This window comes from Rhinolophus hipposideros (assembly GCF_964194185.1).
Source record: "Rhinolophus hipposideros genome assembly, chromosome: 10".
NCBI lineage: Eukaryota > Metazoa > Chordata > Mammalia > Chiroptera > Rhinolophidae > Rhinolophus > Rhinolophus hipposideros.
Genome location: NC_138056.1, coordinates 48,159,190 through 48,176,426, shown reverse-complemented (window position 1 = coordinate 48,176,426; position 17,237 = coordinate 48,159,190). Strand labels below are relative to the sequence as shown.

At 37.9% G+C, this 17,237-nt stretch overlaps 1 protein-coding gene across 5 annotated transcripts in view; it reads right to left on the bottom strand.

The window, feature by feature from the left end:
- POLD3 (DNA polymerase delta 3, accessory subunit) overlaps window positions 1-17,237 on the bottom strand; it is a 58,973-nt gene that overhangs the window by 4,470 nt on the left and 37,266 nt on the right. For all 5 annotated transcript variants that reach the window (XM_081061868.1, XM_081061870.1, XM_081061869.1 and 2 more), the window contains exons 8-11: window positions 12,639-12,804; window positions 10,136-10,242; window positions 4,457-4,569; window positions 3,207-3,285 (exon numbers count right to left, since the gene is read on the bottom strand). In XM_081061868.1, coding sequence (XP_080917994.1) covers window positions 3,207-3,285; window positions 4,457-4,569; window positions 10,136-10,242; window positions 12,639-12,804 — 465 coding nt within the window. The remainder of the gene's footprint in view (window positions 1-3,206; window positions 3,286-4,456; window positions 4,570-10,135; window positions 10,243-12,638; window positions 12,805-17,237) is intronic.

Here is a 17,237-nt window from a genome sequence, read left to right as displayed (position 1 = left end):
TACAGATACAGACACGACTCACTACTAGTGGATGGTGTAGGCTCGCTCCTTCATAAGCTCTATTCTGTATGCAAACTGCAGCATGTCTACAATATTCAACTCCAGCATCAAATAGCTCATTATTTCATTGCTTATTAACGAAACCACGGATTGTCCCATTGGCAATTTTGTGCAATATATTGCGTGGGGGAGTTAAAAACCAGTCAGGGCAGCACCAACAAAATTTCTCAATCAGCACACTTGGTATACTTTAAAGCTAAAAGGAGCATTTCTGTATTCAAAGCTGCAGCTCCTTCAAACTGCAGGACAAAGGAGATTTCAACTTAAAAATACAGGATCTTTATTTCAGCTGAACGACATGCCACTTTTCTGGGATGCTATCAAAAGAGGCCCAGTTCGCGTGGGTAACAGAATTCTTTTCCATCAATTGTTTTGCTGTCAGAAATCCACCTTGTCCAGAAGTCCACCACAAACTTATCTCAGAGGCCCAATTCCGAGTGCCTGCAGCAAACTCACAGAGAGGAAAAGACCAGCTTTCTCAACCCACAGACCAATTCTGTTCCAGCAAAGGACAGGGCAAGCCCCCCGTGCCGACACATCTGCACAGGCTGAGCAGAGAGGAAAGCAGAGCGCCTTTGTTGGGCACAGGAGCCAAGATTCATTCGGTTGAGTTTGGACTAAAAACCTTTTTTTTTTTTTTTTAAAAAGTGCTATGTGAGCACAGTTTTCATTGTTGCATCCAAGGCTCTTAATAGTCCTGTCTGGAGAGAGCGCTGCAGAAAAAGCCCACATCTACACCTGGCCAAGACAATAGGGAATTAGCCACAAATTCCCAACGAACTTGCACAACAATGCATCTGACATTTTTCTTTTGGGGTAGAAGAAGGAGAAAAAAACTAGCACTGATGCTTTTGTCCTCTTAATTCAAAAAAAAAAAAAAACAAAGTAAGAAATTCAACAGAAAATACATATATGACCAGCAACAGTCAAATCTAGAGGCTGGAAAATGTACCATGAGAAGACTGACAACAAAACAAAACAGACTATTCCAAGTCCAGAATTCACAGGCTCACAATCAATTTGGCATTGAAAGGCAGAATTTCCACATGGAAGGAATTTTATTCCCCCAATCATATGTGGCCATTGAAATGGCAGAGGTCTTTTCAGAGGAGGGTGGGTGGGAAGTAATCGGACAAGGCTCACAACCGATAAGATGCCTTTACTAGTTTTAACAACCGCATTGCTTAGGAAAAGCTGATTCATCAGAGTCAATATTTTTAGACAAAAATTTGAACAAGGAAAATCAAGAAAGGGAAAAAATACTTCTCTAAGAGAGCCAAGCTATGGCATGTGTTATAGGAAAGAAGAAATAACAATTATGGGCTATCCAACTAAAAGACGTTTAAGAGGCTAAATCCACAACTCTTTCAAATAGAGAAACATTGTACCAGGATCTGAGTATCCCATCAGGCCTTAAGGCTAAATCCTAAAAGCCCCACAAAAGTCTGGTTCAATTGTGGAAAAGGTAGAACAAGCTACAACATGGCTGAAGAATCAGCCAATCACTTAAAGCCTGAATTCTTTTTTTTAATGTTAACTATACATATTCTCCGGTTTTACTGAGATATAATTAAAACACACCATTGTACAGTATACAGCATAATGGTCTGACTTACATATACTCGTATTGTGAAATGATTACCGCTATAAATTTAATTAGCATCTATCATCTCATAGATCAAATAAAAAGAGAAGGCAAAGTATTTTTTTCCTTTTCAAAAGAACTAGGATTGACTCTAAACAACTTTCACATAATCGTACAACGGTGTTAACTACAGTCACCACTCTGTACACCCCTAGTACTTATTAATCTTGTAACTGGAAGTTAGTACCTTTTAACCACGTCTCCTATTCCCCCTTCCCCACTCCCAGCCGCCGGTAACCACAAATCTGATCTAATTGTCTATGAGTTTGTCTTTTAGGTTCCACATGTAAATGAGATCATATGAGTACGGTATTTGTTTTTTCTGTCTGACTTATTTCACTTAGCACAACACCCTCTAGGTCCATCCATGTTGTTGCAAATGACAAGATTTCCTTATTTTTATAATTGCTGAATAATCCGGGGTGTGTGTGCACACAGCACATTAAAGTTCGAGGCATGCTTTTCTCTCTCTGAGAGTCTCTCTCTCTCTCTCTCTACCTTTACACACACACACACACACACACACACACACACACACGGTGCCAAAAAAAAAGTATACACATTGTAAGAAAGGAAAATTGTATTAAAATTGTAACACTCATACATACAGATAACGAAAGATGAATACAAGTCACGTTTGACTTCTGCAATTATAAGAGGTGCTCAAAGTGGTTACCATCAGCGTAATTTTAATAGTTTTTTCCTTTCTTAAAATGTATATATACTTTTTTGGCACTGTGTGTGTGTACACATAAACATATATATGTGTGTATATATATATGTATATATACACACACATACATACCACACTTCTTTATCCGTTCATCTATCAATGGACACTTAGGTTGTATCAAAGCCTAAATTCTATTCCCCTCTAGGCTTCCATAAAAAGCACATATTTGTACCTAGCAGGCCTTACAAATAGGAAACATTAAGGAAGTGACTTGGAAGTTATATCTCTGTAAAGAACAAATGGGACAAAATACCAAAGACTTGTGACACTCTCCTCAGAGCTTAAGCATCGTTGGAGCTTCTTTTCCACTGTTCAAATGTATAAAATGACCATTCTAAAAAAAAGTTTCTCAACATCTGTGATAACATCATCTTAAGTTAGTATTGTGGTTTCCATCGTGAAAGTGTTTTTAGATATATTACCTCACCTGACTCTTCACAACAACCCCACAAACAAGCAAAATAGATATTTCACCTCCATTCCACAGACCAAGGAACTCCCCACCAGAGGTGACCTAACTTTCGTCCAAGATCTCAAAGCTTATTTTTAAAGTGTACGGCCCTAACAAGAACCCAAGTGTTCTAACCTCAGTCACAGTGGTCTCTATACGCTGCTACTCAAAGTCTGGGCCAGACGAGCAGGACAGCGTCACATGGGGGTGAGTCACACGTACATTAAAGTCTCACGGACGCTGCTCTATGAAGGATTGTGATGCCTCTCCATCGTAATAACGGTATCTCTAGATTTGGAGCCCCAAATCCTTCTTACCCATGCAGCCTTCGTCGTCCACAAAGTTTTTAGATTTCAGCACACGCTTCCGTTTTCTTTTGTTTTCTCCACTTAAGCTCTAAAAGATCAGAGGAAGATCAAAAGTTACAATATTAAGGTGACCGTGCAATTAGAGAAAAATAACAAAAGCTTTTCAATTTGTAATAATCAACCTCTAATATTCCATGACGATAAAAATTTGAATAAGGAATTCTACACATTTCCTTTTAGGGGAACAGCCCTCCCTATCAAAAAGATAAGCTATGCTTATTGTATGTGCAGGCTTGACATTTCATTGTTTCTGAGGAGAAAAGTAACATGTTGAGTAAAAACCTGTGCGGTACTGCAGGCACCACAAGTTAAAAAGACGAATATGACAAGGGCCGCCGTGGAGGAGAACGAGGGCCGCCGTGGAGGAGAAAGACGAGGGAAATAGACCGCTGCAATCCACTGTGGGAAGGGCTCTAATGAAAGCTGGGCAGATGTAATGGGAGCGCATAGGGAAGGCCCCTAAACCAGACCCGGGTTTCCACGGCTTCTGTGCTCGCTGGACACCTGCTGTTTCAGCCTTGACAGTGCAACACACACCGATCTAACTTATCTCAGCCTGGTATTCCCAATACCAATTTCCTCTCATCTCCACTGGTCTTTAATCCCATCTTCTCTTCGACAAATGAAGAGATTAATGCAAAATACAAACGACAGTCTTAATACAACATATTAAGAAAAACTGATAGTCATAAAAAAAAAAAACACAACTTGTCAGCACCCGTCTTCTCAACTCATTTTCTACACCAATAGATGTAGACACGATGCGGCCGAATATCACTTAAAACGATATTTCCCCATTTGTTGCCAGCTTTTCTTATTTAGCTCCTTTCCACAGACCTTCTGAAGAGCAACCAATGTGCACAAGTTGTTTGTTCTGTATCTTTCACACACTTTGCTCTGACGCAGGCAAGACCTCCTTTGCACAACTCCAACAGGACTTGGTGGCACAGCAGCCCCAGTGCCGGAGGTCACGAAACCCCAAACAGCACTGCCACCTTCCTGAGACTTTTCCCTACAGCTGAAATCTCACTTCAGGCGAGAAGAGAGGGAGTGTCCATTCGGTATGAGCTACAAGAATGCAGAATGAGGCAAAAGCCATCTACTAGCATCTGTGAAGCACACGGCGGAGAACTGATTTAGTTTTAGGTCCTGGGGTGAAAAAGACCCATGGAAAAGCAAGCGTCCCAGTAAAGTTGTACCTTTACAGAAGGAGGCTCTGGCCCCGGCGGAGGCAGCGGTTCAGGAGGTGGAGACGCAGGCGGTGGGGGCGAGGGTGACTCAGCTTCATAAACCCCGGGAGAATCTGGTATGACTGAAAGAACGAGACAAACGGAGATAAGAGAGCTACGCCACTATCTGGTACATCACCTTCTCCACTGGCTAAGTTTCCACGGCCAACAAAGGACATTTTGCCAGCAGTAATTCATGACAACCACAGACTCTACAATTATATTATCTTTAAAATATACTTGTACATTTTATTATACAAAGAAAATCAGAAAATTGAGAATTATTAGAGCTGGAATGTACTTTTAGAGATTATCTTAGCTAAACTTTTTACTTCACAGATAAATCAGGGTAGGATGTTGTTTTATAAGTATTCACTGATCACCTACTATGAGTCATGTCTATCACTTGTTTAATTTATCCTCACAACAACCCTAAGAGACAAATATTATTACCCACACATTAGATCTGAGTAGACAGAGGTTTAGAGAGCTTAACTTGCCAAGGTCAAGGAACCTCCAACTGAGGCAGAAGGTTTTAAACCCAAGTCAGTCTGATCCCTCAGCCTTACTACTCCAACTATCCCATGCTGCCTTACCATTCAGGACCAGACACTGTCTCTTAAGATCAAGTAAGTGGAGATAATCCTCAGATTATACCAAATGGTCCGTGCCAGCGTCTCTGTGACTGTGGTCTGAGGACTATTTGCAATCACTTGAGAAGTTTGTGAGACTGAAACTTTCCAGCTGATGTTAGGAGCATAACCCTTGGTGGGCGGGAGGAGGGAGGTATCATCTTTGCAATGGTCACTGTTATAGCTCTACGACTTGCTTAACATGCTGTATGGGAACTGCTTCTAGAGACTGCCCCACTGATGAGGCTTGTTCGGCTGCGCTGAGATGAGCAGAACACTTTCTGGAAAGAAACACTGCTATGGAAGTGGTATCACCCGAGAAGATGGGGTACCACAAGAGGGACCCCATCATTTCTAAATAGTTCCAGAAACAGTGGTCTCAGTATAAGGCCCATGGGAGGGGAAGTGAAAATCCTCAGCTGACCTATTGCTTAATCGTCACAAATTGCTGGTCAAGGGACTGGGTAGCTGCTTAGCTTCACCTGCTCCCTGAATCTCCTGGCAGTATTCAAACTCTCAGCACAAGTCTTGGATCTGAAATTCTCCCGACTGATTAGGTCAGTGTTAAAAATTATGACAGAGGAGGGTTCAAGGCCAAATGACCTGAAGAGGTGAAGCAGAACAAGAGCCAGAATGAAACAATAAATTATACACTTCAAGTATGAAACGGGCCCTAAAACTTTATAAGCTATGGGACACAAGAGACAGAAATGCTGAGAAGAAGTGATCCAGCTAATAACCCATCTCTAGGAGGCTAGAACTTGATGGGCACTCAAGCAAAAGAAAAGTCAAAGCAAACCAAGCACCCGTTTTTCTGAAGGTATTAAGCAAGCTGTGTTACGATGTGTTGCAGTGGTAGGAGGAAAGTTTATGCAGAGAAGAAGCCAAAGACAAGGAATTTGAGTACTCACAATAACACAATTAGTTCTTAATTCTATTGCCAGTTCCGTAACCTCTTGACTTAACCAAGGAAAACACTTCATCCTGGTGTCACCAAGACCCCTCTCACGGCACTGGATGGAAACGTGTATCTCCCCTCCACACTTGAAGCTCCATATAGGCAGAGGTACCATGATTTCCCTGGCACTGAATACACAGTAACCAATTTTTTTAAATAAAGGAAAACAGTCGTTTTCTGAACTCAATTTGGAGGAGGGGCTTCGTGGTCAAGGAAGACAGCGTATACCTCCCTCTCCCTTCCACACATCCCCAAAGAGAAACATTATAATGATAGTAAAGGAGTGAAATGTTGTAATGCCCCCATACCAAGGAATAGGACAGGAGAGGAGCCAAGAGCTCTGAATGAATAAGAAATTTCAACAAATCTTGGAAGATGGAAGGTTGATGGGAGAGAGTTGACAAGAGAAACATCAGTCAATTAGATGAGTCAAATAGGAGAGGTTACACTCTATGATGAAACTTTATTTTATCTCATTTTTGAAATTGTATGTAGGTATTTAAATTAAAAATATACATTTTAAAGGAAGGATCAGAAAAAGAATGAGAATTTTCTGGGCTTTACAAACATTCATTCTTATAACCCCTCAAAATCATTATTACTAGTACTATTACTTCTGTTTTATACAACTGAGGTTCAAAGAGATTTTTTAAAAAACTTGCCCACATTCATAAGCTAAAATCCATCTCTGTCAGCATTAGTCTATTATCAGGCCATGCATTCTCCCTTAATATATTTTAGTGACATAGCATAAGAAATGTTTGCTGCATTAGTGTAATTTAAATATATTTGTAACGAATTTGCAGCTCTTCAGATGAAAGGTACTCAAGTAGTGAAACATCACTTATCCCAGGAAAGCACCCTTTGTTGGGGCAGAATAAGACTGTGGTAAAACTAATTTCAGGGGTCCAGCAATGTAACCACTGTTTATCAGTTTTCTGGCAGAGATTCGTAATTAGAATTCCTGGAAATCATTCATAGCTTCCTAGGAAAAATTTTAAACTACCTATTTTAACCTAAAGAGAGGGGCCATTTGTTTAACGATTCTCCATAAGCAATTTGCAAAGACTGAAAATGTTAGCAAAGACTTAAAACATATTGGTTAAAATGATCTCTTCCTAGCAATGTAGATGGTACTTCTTAATGTTCTTTATTTCTGTGTCTGGCCTTTTCTCACTTTACAAAGAGAGTATATAGAATTGCTAAAGGTACTTACGACTGCCAAGGAGAAGGCAAAAGGAATAGTTCCTTGAATAGAGTTAAGGATATGAGGTTGAAGGGAATTTTCTGAGAATATCTGCGAGTGTATGCACTACATTAAACACTTCCTGAACACCTCAATAGGAAAAGTGGGGGTGAACAGTAAGAAAACCAACTCTTGACACATCTTATTTGATGTTCATAAAAAGCCTACAGTTTCTAAAAGCCTACATAGCTCCCCATTTTAGAGATGAAGAAACAAGGAATGGAAGACGTAATCTGTCTAAAATGTCACAGAGTGGCGGAGGTCAGACTGAAACTCAGTCTGCCTGACTCCCAAGCCCCTGCCGTCCCCTCCACACCTGCTGCTCATCTGCTAACTGCGAGCTGAAGACCACCTATTAGACTGACAGCACATCCTCAGTGTGACAAGAATAAAACAGTCATAGTTTAGAGTCTGTGTGAAGGTTTAAAATAAAATCCCACTGGCTTTGAGACAAAAAAGAAATTTAGAGGTAAAATGGCCAAGGTTTATAAATTTAGTCAGATGCCAAAAATTATCTTTGCCAGAGAAAAAAATCTGAGAGCCTCTGCTCTATACCATCTGTTACTATAGGTTGTCTACCTCTATCGCATTTCTTCTCACTCCTTTCCAAGCTAAATAACCCCACTCATATTTCTACTCACATGTGGGTATATTTTTGTGGGCTAAGGGTCAGAACTACAGAGTATTTCAGAAGTAAGTAACGAGTGCTCAATCAATCACAGTAATTCCTTGACTTAGAGCCGACCCCTTCACTAACACGACAGTATCTAGTACCTTTTTAATGTACATTAGGCTCATGGCTTCAAAGACTTTTCCAGACTCTTCCCCCAAGTTCTTGTTCTGGTTGGAAATAGGGAAGACTATTCCAATTAGCACAAATTCCTAAATTACTTCCTAATTATTTTCCCACATGTCTGCATAGAATGGTCTCTATTTCCTTAATTCTTAACTGGTCAGAATGTTCCTTGATGGTTGCTTCATTCACACACTTGGGAATTTTCCTTTCAGTAATTGTGGTGGGAGCATTCTGATAAATGACATGGAATAAGTACATAGCCACTGCCCCTCTGCGATGCCCACAATGCCTCATTCCTACCCATTCCATGGAGTCATTAAAAACCATGGCTCTGGTAATCACTGGACCTCTCACAGGATATCAGAGTCTGTAAACTTTAATGTGTAATCAGACAGGTAAGATCTAAATCCATGGAAGAGTCAAAGATGTACTGTTTCCCCCAAAATAAGGCCTAGCCGGACAATCAGCTCTAATGCATCTTTTGGAGCAAAAATTAATATTAATATAAGATTTTTGCTCCAAAAGACGCATTAGAGCTGATTGTCCGGCTAGGTCTTATTTTCGGGGAAACGCAGCAACTGTTATAGCCAGATTTAACCTCCTTTAACAGACAATTTCTTAGGTCTGTTAATTTCTTTTGCCATTTTATATACACAATTTGGTTTTTTTCCACTCAAAAACAGGGGGTATGGTTGAGCTACTACCCCCTTTTGGGGAGCTTGTTACCATTTTGTTCTTATAGCAGTTTGTGGTAAGAGTAGAGTCAACAAGTTTAGTTTTGTCCTTCAACAGCATAGCAGGTTTTTTTTTTTTTTTTCAGGTTCTTTTTTTTTGCACTGTTTTTCTTTCTCTTAGTGTCAGTTTCTTTGCTTTTGTCTCTATACCTTTATGTGATGCTGAATTCCTTTGGACTAATGGTTCCTCCCTCCCCCCATTACCTAAAAATGTTTTATACTTATTACGGCATGAATTCATGGAGAAGCAGTTACAGCAACTCAAGCTCTTCACTGGTTCTCAAAGCAGGCTTTTCTGGGTAAAAGCCATTTGATATATCAACCCAGGTGTCTTTCTCTTAAGCCTCCTTCTCTTCCTATACATTTTTATACACAATTTGGGAAGAGATCTTTGCTCTTAGAACACTTGATATTCTTTTAAAAGGCACATTAATTTTCTAGGTGAGAATCTTCCCCTTACTCTGTTTGCTTATCTTACAACAATGTCTGTAACCTAAAACAGGAAGGGCCCATGACGTCATTCTCTTTCAACAATGACACTGAAAATTCTTCATCTTAGTACGGTATTACTTATATGGTGTCAAAAACCACCCACAGCCTTGACAGCTACAACATAACCTCTTTTAAAAGTCACAGGAATGGAACATCTCCAGTTTATTTTTTTAAAAAGAAAAGGTCTTTAATGATATATATATTAATAACCCTTTTTCTCTCCCTTTGTTATTTTGGCAAATTACAAGAAAATGGTAGTTCTGGTCAAAAGGCTAAAGTAGATTTTAAACAGAAATAGGTGCTATGTGTATATCAAAGCTAGGATTCCTACTGTCATTATGACCCATAATAAATGACCTTTTAGCTCTTTGAGCATCTTTTAGCTCTTTGAGAATAAGAATTGACCCCTGCTATGGACTGAATGCATTTCCTCCAAATCCGTATGTTGAAGCCCCTAATCCCTAATGTGATGGGACTTGGACGTGGGGACTTTGGGAGGTAAGAGTAGAGCCCTCATGAATGAGATTAGTGCCCTTATTAGAGACACGAGAAAGATGCTCTCTCTCCCTGCCATGTGAGGATACAGCAAAAAGGTGTCCTTCTGCAAATGAGGAAGAGAGCTCTCACCAGGAAATGAATCAGCCAGCCCCTTTATTTTAGATTTCCCAGCCTTCCAAACCGTGAGGAATAAATTTCTGTTGTTTAAGCCCCCCAGTCTTTGGTATTATTGTTATAGTAGCTGAAACAGACTGAGACAATCCCACCAGCCCCAAAACAATTGCAATGCCCACCTTCATCTTCACTGCTATCAGACTCAGGAAGTTTGATTCTTCTTCTCTTTTTCTTTGTGTTTTCAGTTTCTTTTGTCTCATCATCAGATAATTCCACTCGCTTCCCCCTGTTGCCATGCAGGAAAAATTTAAGCATTTGACACAAAATATAAATGTAAGTATTCATATGCTACTACGAGTCTTGCTTCATAACTCATGCTCTTAGTTCCAGAGCATAGAAAGTTAAAGTAGACTAACAAGGATTCTTTTTAAGGCTAACTGACCACAACTAGGTCATTTTATGGGGTGACCAGAATAAAAATCTTCTCTAGCTCTCTACAAACCACTGGAAGCTACTACCAGGTAATCAAGAACTTTTCTAAATTTTTACTTCCCCTACTGGCCTTTCAATAATTCAAAAAGCATTAAACAAGCAGCTACTACCCTACATATATATTCAAGGCTCTTTGCTAAACACTGAGGACACAAAGATCAAGAAAATACTGTTCTCAAGAAGCTCTGGCCAGAAAAACAGAAACACTACTAACTATAATGCAATGTGGTGAATCTTCCTGGACAAATATTATGGAATATGACTCTTGCTTAAAAACTTGAAAAGCTGAAGTTTATCAGATAGAAAAGGGAGACGCATATTTTAAAGAGAAAGAACAATGTAAGCAAAGGCTTAGAGACATAAGACCTTAAGGGATTCTAATGACATAATAAAAAACCTACACTCTATCTTGAAATTATGATACTCCATCACACTATTCAATCAACAAATAATTTATCAAGTGTCCACTGTGTGTTAGAGATATAGTTTTTATCTTCAAGTACTTTATTTCTTAAGTAACTATAAATATTAACTTACTTTTCTACCTTAAGCTGGAAAAAGATAAACCCAAAATAAGTAAAAGGAAATAATAAAGAGCACAAATCAGTGAAATAAAAATAGAGAAAATTAACAAAGCTAAAAGTCATTATTTTGGGGGCAAACATTAATAAAATTAATAAGCCTTTTACAAGACTGATACAAAAGACAAAAATACATATTACTAATATTAGGAACAAAAGAATGAAATCTGCAGTGATAACTACAGATAAGGATTTTAATAGCTACTCCCTAAACCAAGAATAAGGCGATATTATGAACAACTTTACACCAATAAACTCAATTTAAAAGAAATAAATACCTTTAAAAACAGAACCAAACCCAAAAATAACAAGAAAATTTGTATAACTCTACTTAAAGAAATACAATTTATTGGAACAAACAAACCTTCCCACAAAAACTCAAGGCTCAGATTCACTTGTGAATTTTATCAAACTTTTAAGAAAGAAATAATATCATACACAATTTTTTTCAGAAAACAGAGGAAACTCCTCCCAACCAAGAAGTTAGCATAACTGATACCGAAATTTGATTAATGTTACTAGCAAATAACTGATCTATACTTAAATAACTGATCCATAATCCTCAAATGTAGAGGCAAAAAATCCTTATCATATTAACAAATAGAATCCAGAAATATGTAAAAAGGATAATACATCACAACCAAGTGCAGAGTTTATCCCAAGAATGCAAGGTTGGTTTAACATTTAAAAACCAGTCAATGTAATTCACGTTGAGAGAAACACTGTATGATCATCTCAATAAAGGCAGAAAAAAAAATGTCTGTCAAAATTCAACACCCATTCATAATAGAACCCCTCAGCAAACTAGGAATAGAACTGCCTCCATCTCGTAAAGGGCATCTACTAAAAATATACAGTTAACATCACACTTAGTGGTGAAATACTGAATGCATTCTTGGTAATAACCACCACCACCGAGTGTTGTGTCCATGGTTGGGGGCATTTTAATCCATCCATATCACATGTGAGGTGAGGCCCACTGGACAGAGCCGTGACCCTCTGAAACGTCGGCATTGTGTTGATGTTTTCTGTTGGAGTAGCCCCAACCTTGCCATAAAAGTCAAGTATTTCTGGGCCTATCAGTGCCGACAGTGTCCTTTAGAATTTCTTTCAACAGACTAATTCCTACCAGCTATGAGGTAGTGTCTCAAATTCCTGGATCCATTTTTAACAGCTTGTGTGCTTTTTATTTTCTTTTCTAATTACATTTTACCACTTGAAAAATAAACTCATTGATATAAAAAGAAAACAAAGAACTTTTTCTCTTAAATTTGACCCCTCATTTGCAATTTGAAGTGAAAAACAGTCATATAATCAGGCACACTATGCCATGTCCACAAATTTCAAATGAAGGAGAAAAGACAATCAATTTAGATCAATAGGGCCCCCAAAAATGACTTTGGGCCTAAATGATCTAAACTGCTTGATTCCAGTTCTACTTTACTAGATATTGAGCTTCTCCCCTCACTTTGGTTATATAGCTGTATCCCTAAGGCATTAAGTAGGATTTAGTGCTCCACTGAAAACTCCCCGCTGCCAGTAAGCCCAAACAGACCTTCTCACCCCCAGGAGAAACACTCTTCCCCCACAAGTGACAAAATTTTCCTACCTTTTTTTCTCCTTCTGCTGCATCCTAACAGGCTCTGCTTTTTTGCCGGATTTCTTCAGGCCTGCTGGGGCTGCCAGCTTTGGTTCAGTGACAGACACTGGAGGTTGTTCCACTATTTTTTCTTCTTTCACAGCTTGTTCTGAATCCAAATTGACTTTAAGTTTATCTACAAAGTATAGCAGATGATATATAATCCCATCATGCAATATTAATCTATCATTCCTTTGACAGTCTACTAAGTGCCAGGTAATATGTTAGGAGCAGGGACTAAAGGGATAAAAAAACAGTCCCTGTCCTAACAGAGCTCATGGTCTAGTCAGAGAGCATTTCTCCTTTCCAACTACCACTCTAGCTATAGCTGTTTTCATTTCTGCCTCCTGCTAATCCCTCCTAGTATCACAACCCCCAAGGCAAATGATAGTAAAAGCAGAGTTTAGACAAAACAAATACAACTTTAGGAGGTACCATCCTTGTCATTTGTTAGATGAGGAAACTAAGACAGAGGGATTAAAAGATGTACCCAAGAGTACAGAGCTTATAAATAGTGACAACAGAAATGTCTACAAAGATCTTATTTTCTTTCTATTATATTCTATCTTTTTAAGCCTGAATACTTTTATGTACTACTACCTTAATGATATAATTGAAAGACTATTTTGGAATCAGAAAAGTTTGGTTCAAATCCTGCTTCATTCTGGGCAAGTTATTTTATCTAAAATCAGTCTTATCTGTAAAAACGGGAATAATATTTACAAGATTATCATAAGGGTTAAAAGAGATCAGTATATAAGGTTAAGTGCTTTACCCAAGGATAAAAAAGGTAGGAGCCAGGACTTGAACCTAAGTCAGTTTAACTCCCAAAAGTCCTTAACCTTTTCCCTACATCAAGCTGCAAAACACAAAAACCACCACTGTGTAGTACAGAGAATTAAGAAATGCAAGCAGGATGGGCCTGGCTAGCTGAGAAATTACCGTATTTTGCGGGGTATAATGTGTACTTTTTTGCCCAAATTTGTGAGGGAAAAATAAGGATGTGCATTATACATGGGCAGTACTAATTCCATACCTATATAAATGTTTCTAATTCTTTTATTTATTCTTATGAGTTAAAAGTGTAACTCTAGAAATCAATAACAATATCTGTATGCAAAATAATGCCCTGGAGTACAATAATAGGTTTTGTTGAACTTATAAGGAACTTGCAATGACTAAGAGTTCTTGGTCTTCTATGATGCGCAAATATCGTAAATTTGGTACCAGTATGCAAAATTTCTTGTACCATGTATCTGTTCATGTTTTGTAATAATTTGTTACATAAAATTTTTTTGTACCACAATGTTAAAAATAAACGCTAAATTTCCTTTATAATACAAAAAACAAGTGCCTAAACAAATAAAAACCCAAGTACCTAAGCAAATAAAAATTTGAATTAAAAAATTAAATTGAAAGATTTTTTTCCCCAGAAAGTTTGGGTCAAAAAGGTGGCTGTGCATTATACATGGCAAAATATAGTATAGAAGAAATATATAGAAATTATACGCTATATTCAGTGATAGTTTTTTGGTTTGTTTTCAAGAAAAGTCACACAAAACTCTTAGAAAGTTGAAAACAGCATGAGGATCTCCAATAAGTAGCTTTGGTTATATGCTATAAAATAGCATAAACCATCTACAGTATAAAAATAAAAAAGACTGCTATCTTAGTCTTGGAAGCTACACATAGCTTAGCATAATAATTTATAAATCAGGTATATCGCTTGAAAGAACAGATGATGGATAAAAATGTAACATGCAATCTGTTTGTGCTTAATTTTTTGAAGACTTAAATGGGAAATCTGAATGGTGATTTCAGCCCTACGATGACATTCTCTCTTGCATTTGTACTACTATTGTTCTCAGGTATTAGTACCTCTCAAACTTTCCCTCCAAACTGTACAGGAGAGTAAACATGTGTCTCCACGGGACACAGGGGTCAGTGATCAAAGAACTAATTCTCTGAAGTTACTTGTGTATCTTTAAAGTTTATGCAAATTCTGCAGTCTATTACAAAATTTGTTATTTTGATAGCAATTGTTTTAAAATTATATCATTAGGAGGAAAAACCTCCAATTTTAATATTTTCTACCTACCTCATGGGTTAAGGAAAAAGGCTATTGCATCAAGCCTACCAATTTCAGAAAACTGATCTAAATATCACTGACCAAACAGATTCAGCATCCAGAGTTTTACTCTCTGTCTTGGTTTCACAGCATTTTGGGAATTCGGATTTATACAGATACACAGCTACAATTGGTCGATTAACTGGTAAAGAGGTAGTTCATTGCAAGAATTTCAGGCGACTGTTATGGAAAATTTAATACTTTTCTTGTTATCTGAATGATCAAATTACTTGTATCATCTGACTAATTAAAAGCATCTCATTTTTATACTCAAGAAAATATGAGACCCCTTTTACAAGCAAAGATAACATGACATTAATTTTGTCACCAATGCTTCAATCTTGTAACATGAAAAGCATTAAGGTCTTTGTTATTGATGTGATTCACACACCATAAAATTTACCCTTTTAAAGAGTACAATTCAGTGGTTTTCATTTGTGCAACCATCACCACTATCCAATTTTAGAATATTTTCATCACTCCCAACCCTTGACAACCACTAGTCTATTTTCTGTCTTTATAGATTTGCCTATTCTGGACATGTTGCATAAATGGCACCAAACAATATGTGGCCCTTTGTGTTTGGCCTCTTTTATTTTTCATAATGTTTCAAAGTTCATCCATGTTCTAACATGTATCAGTAGTTCATTCTTTTGTATGACTGAATAACATTCCATCATATGGATATTCCATTCATCAGATGATGGCCCTTTGGGTTGTTTCCACTTTTTAGCTATTATGAATAATGCTGCTATGAACATCTGTGCACAAGTTTTTGTGTAGACATACAGCTTTAATTCACTTGAGTAGATATCTGGGAGTAGAATCACAGGGTACTTCTACATTTAACTTTTCGAAGTATTGCCACTGTTTTTTTAAAGCGAGCACATCATTTTACATTCCCCACAGCAACGTATGAGAGCTCAACTTCTTCACATCCTTGGCAATATTCTTGTCCAGCATTAAGTTGTAAGTGGTCAAGTCCCCACAATCAACTCTCTTCATCTAACACTCAAGCTTCATTTTCAGTTGCAATGGTCTTCTCATGTGTTAAATATAATAAAAATATTCATAATTTAACTCTAAACATTCAATCTTGAAAAAACATCTGATAAATCAACTTTGTTTATCAAGTAAATATTTTTTTATTTTATCCAAGTTTTCCCCCTCCATTACATTCTATCATAACACCCTTTATTCGCTGCCTAACAATTACAATCATTAACTATTTTTTTTTTAATTTGTCTGCCTCTGCCAGGATATAAGAGCCACAAGGGCAGGGATCTTATTTGTCTATGTTTTCTCCACTGTAGCATCGATGCATAATTAGTACCACGCACACAGTAAGTCAACAAATTTGCTCAACAAATATTTGTTAAATAGAATACATGAGTGAGTGAATATTTCTGTATAGTTTGATTCCCATCCCCCCACCCCCCGCTGTCTGAGCCCTTCCACAGCACAGGCGGCATCCGTCATTTGGTATTTTCTATGAGAAGCTGATTTTTAAAAAAACAATTAGCAAATATTCACGTCTCATGTATTTTAAAAATAATAACTTAAAAATGCACTGGTTTTTAGGTTACGAACACATTAAAAAAAACAACCAAACATGTGGACCTCATCGAAGTTGCCAAGAAACCACCCAATCTGATTGGGCACAGTGGAGCAGTACCAGCCACACAGCCCAGTGACATTAGCATGACCTATTTTCACAGAAATGGGGAGCCCTCCTTGGTACCTACAATAATATGATCGTGTTTCCCAATAACCTGCATACTTTCAGAGCACAAAAATGTTCTGATAGCTTTTATGGCAAATAAAAAAATATCACTCCAACTCCTTCCCCAACCACCAATTTGCCCATCACGGAAAAGCAGAATTCTGACTAATTTTGTGTGCAAAGGCATGTACAAAATGTTTCCCTGCAAGATCTCTGTAAAACTGAAGCTCCCAGAAAGTGTGCCATAATTATCCTGTGGCACCAGCATTGCTCCTGGTATTCTGCCACATACCCTCAGGGGCTATTTACTTGATATGAGAAGCATGAAAATATGTGACTATCGGTTCCTTCCATATGAAAGAATTCTTATTTAAAATTTTTTTTTAAATTAAGGAGATTTTGCTTTCTCAAAACATAAGTATTTTTAAACGGCACTACTATCTGGGCCCTTCTAATTCACACTGAGGTCTAATTCATTACTATGAGTCATCTGCAAAACTAACTAAAGAAAGGCAAAAGCTTTGTTCTGGCAGCCCCTTGGGAGACAGGGGCAATGGTCACAGTGTGCAAACTGACCCCAGTATCCAAGATATTAACCTCAACACTGCACTGCTTAACCAAGCAGCCTCCCTTTTGCCTTAATCCCCGTTTCTAAGAGCTCTATGAAACACATTTCTCTTTTCAAGGCAGGAGGTAAAGTTAGGAATAGTAAACCACA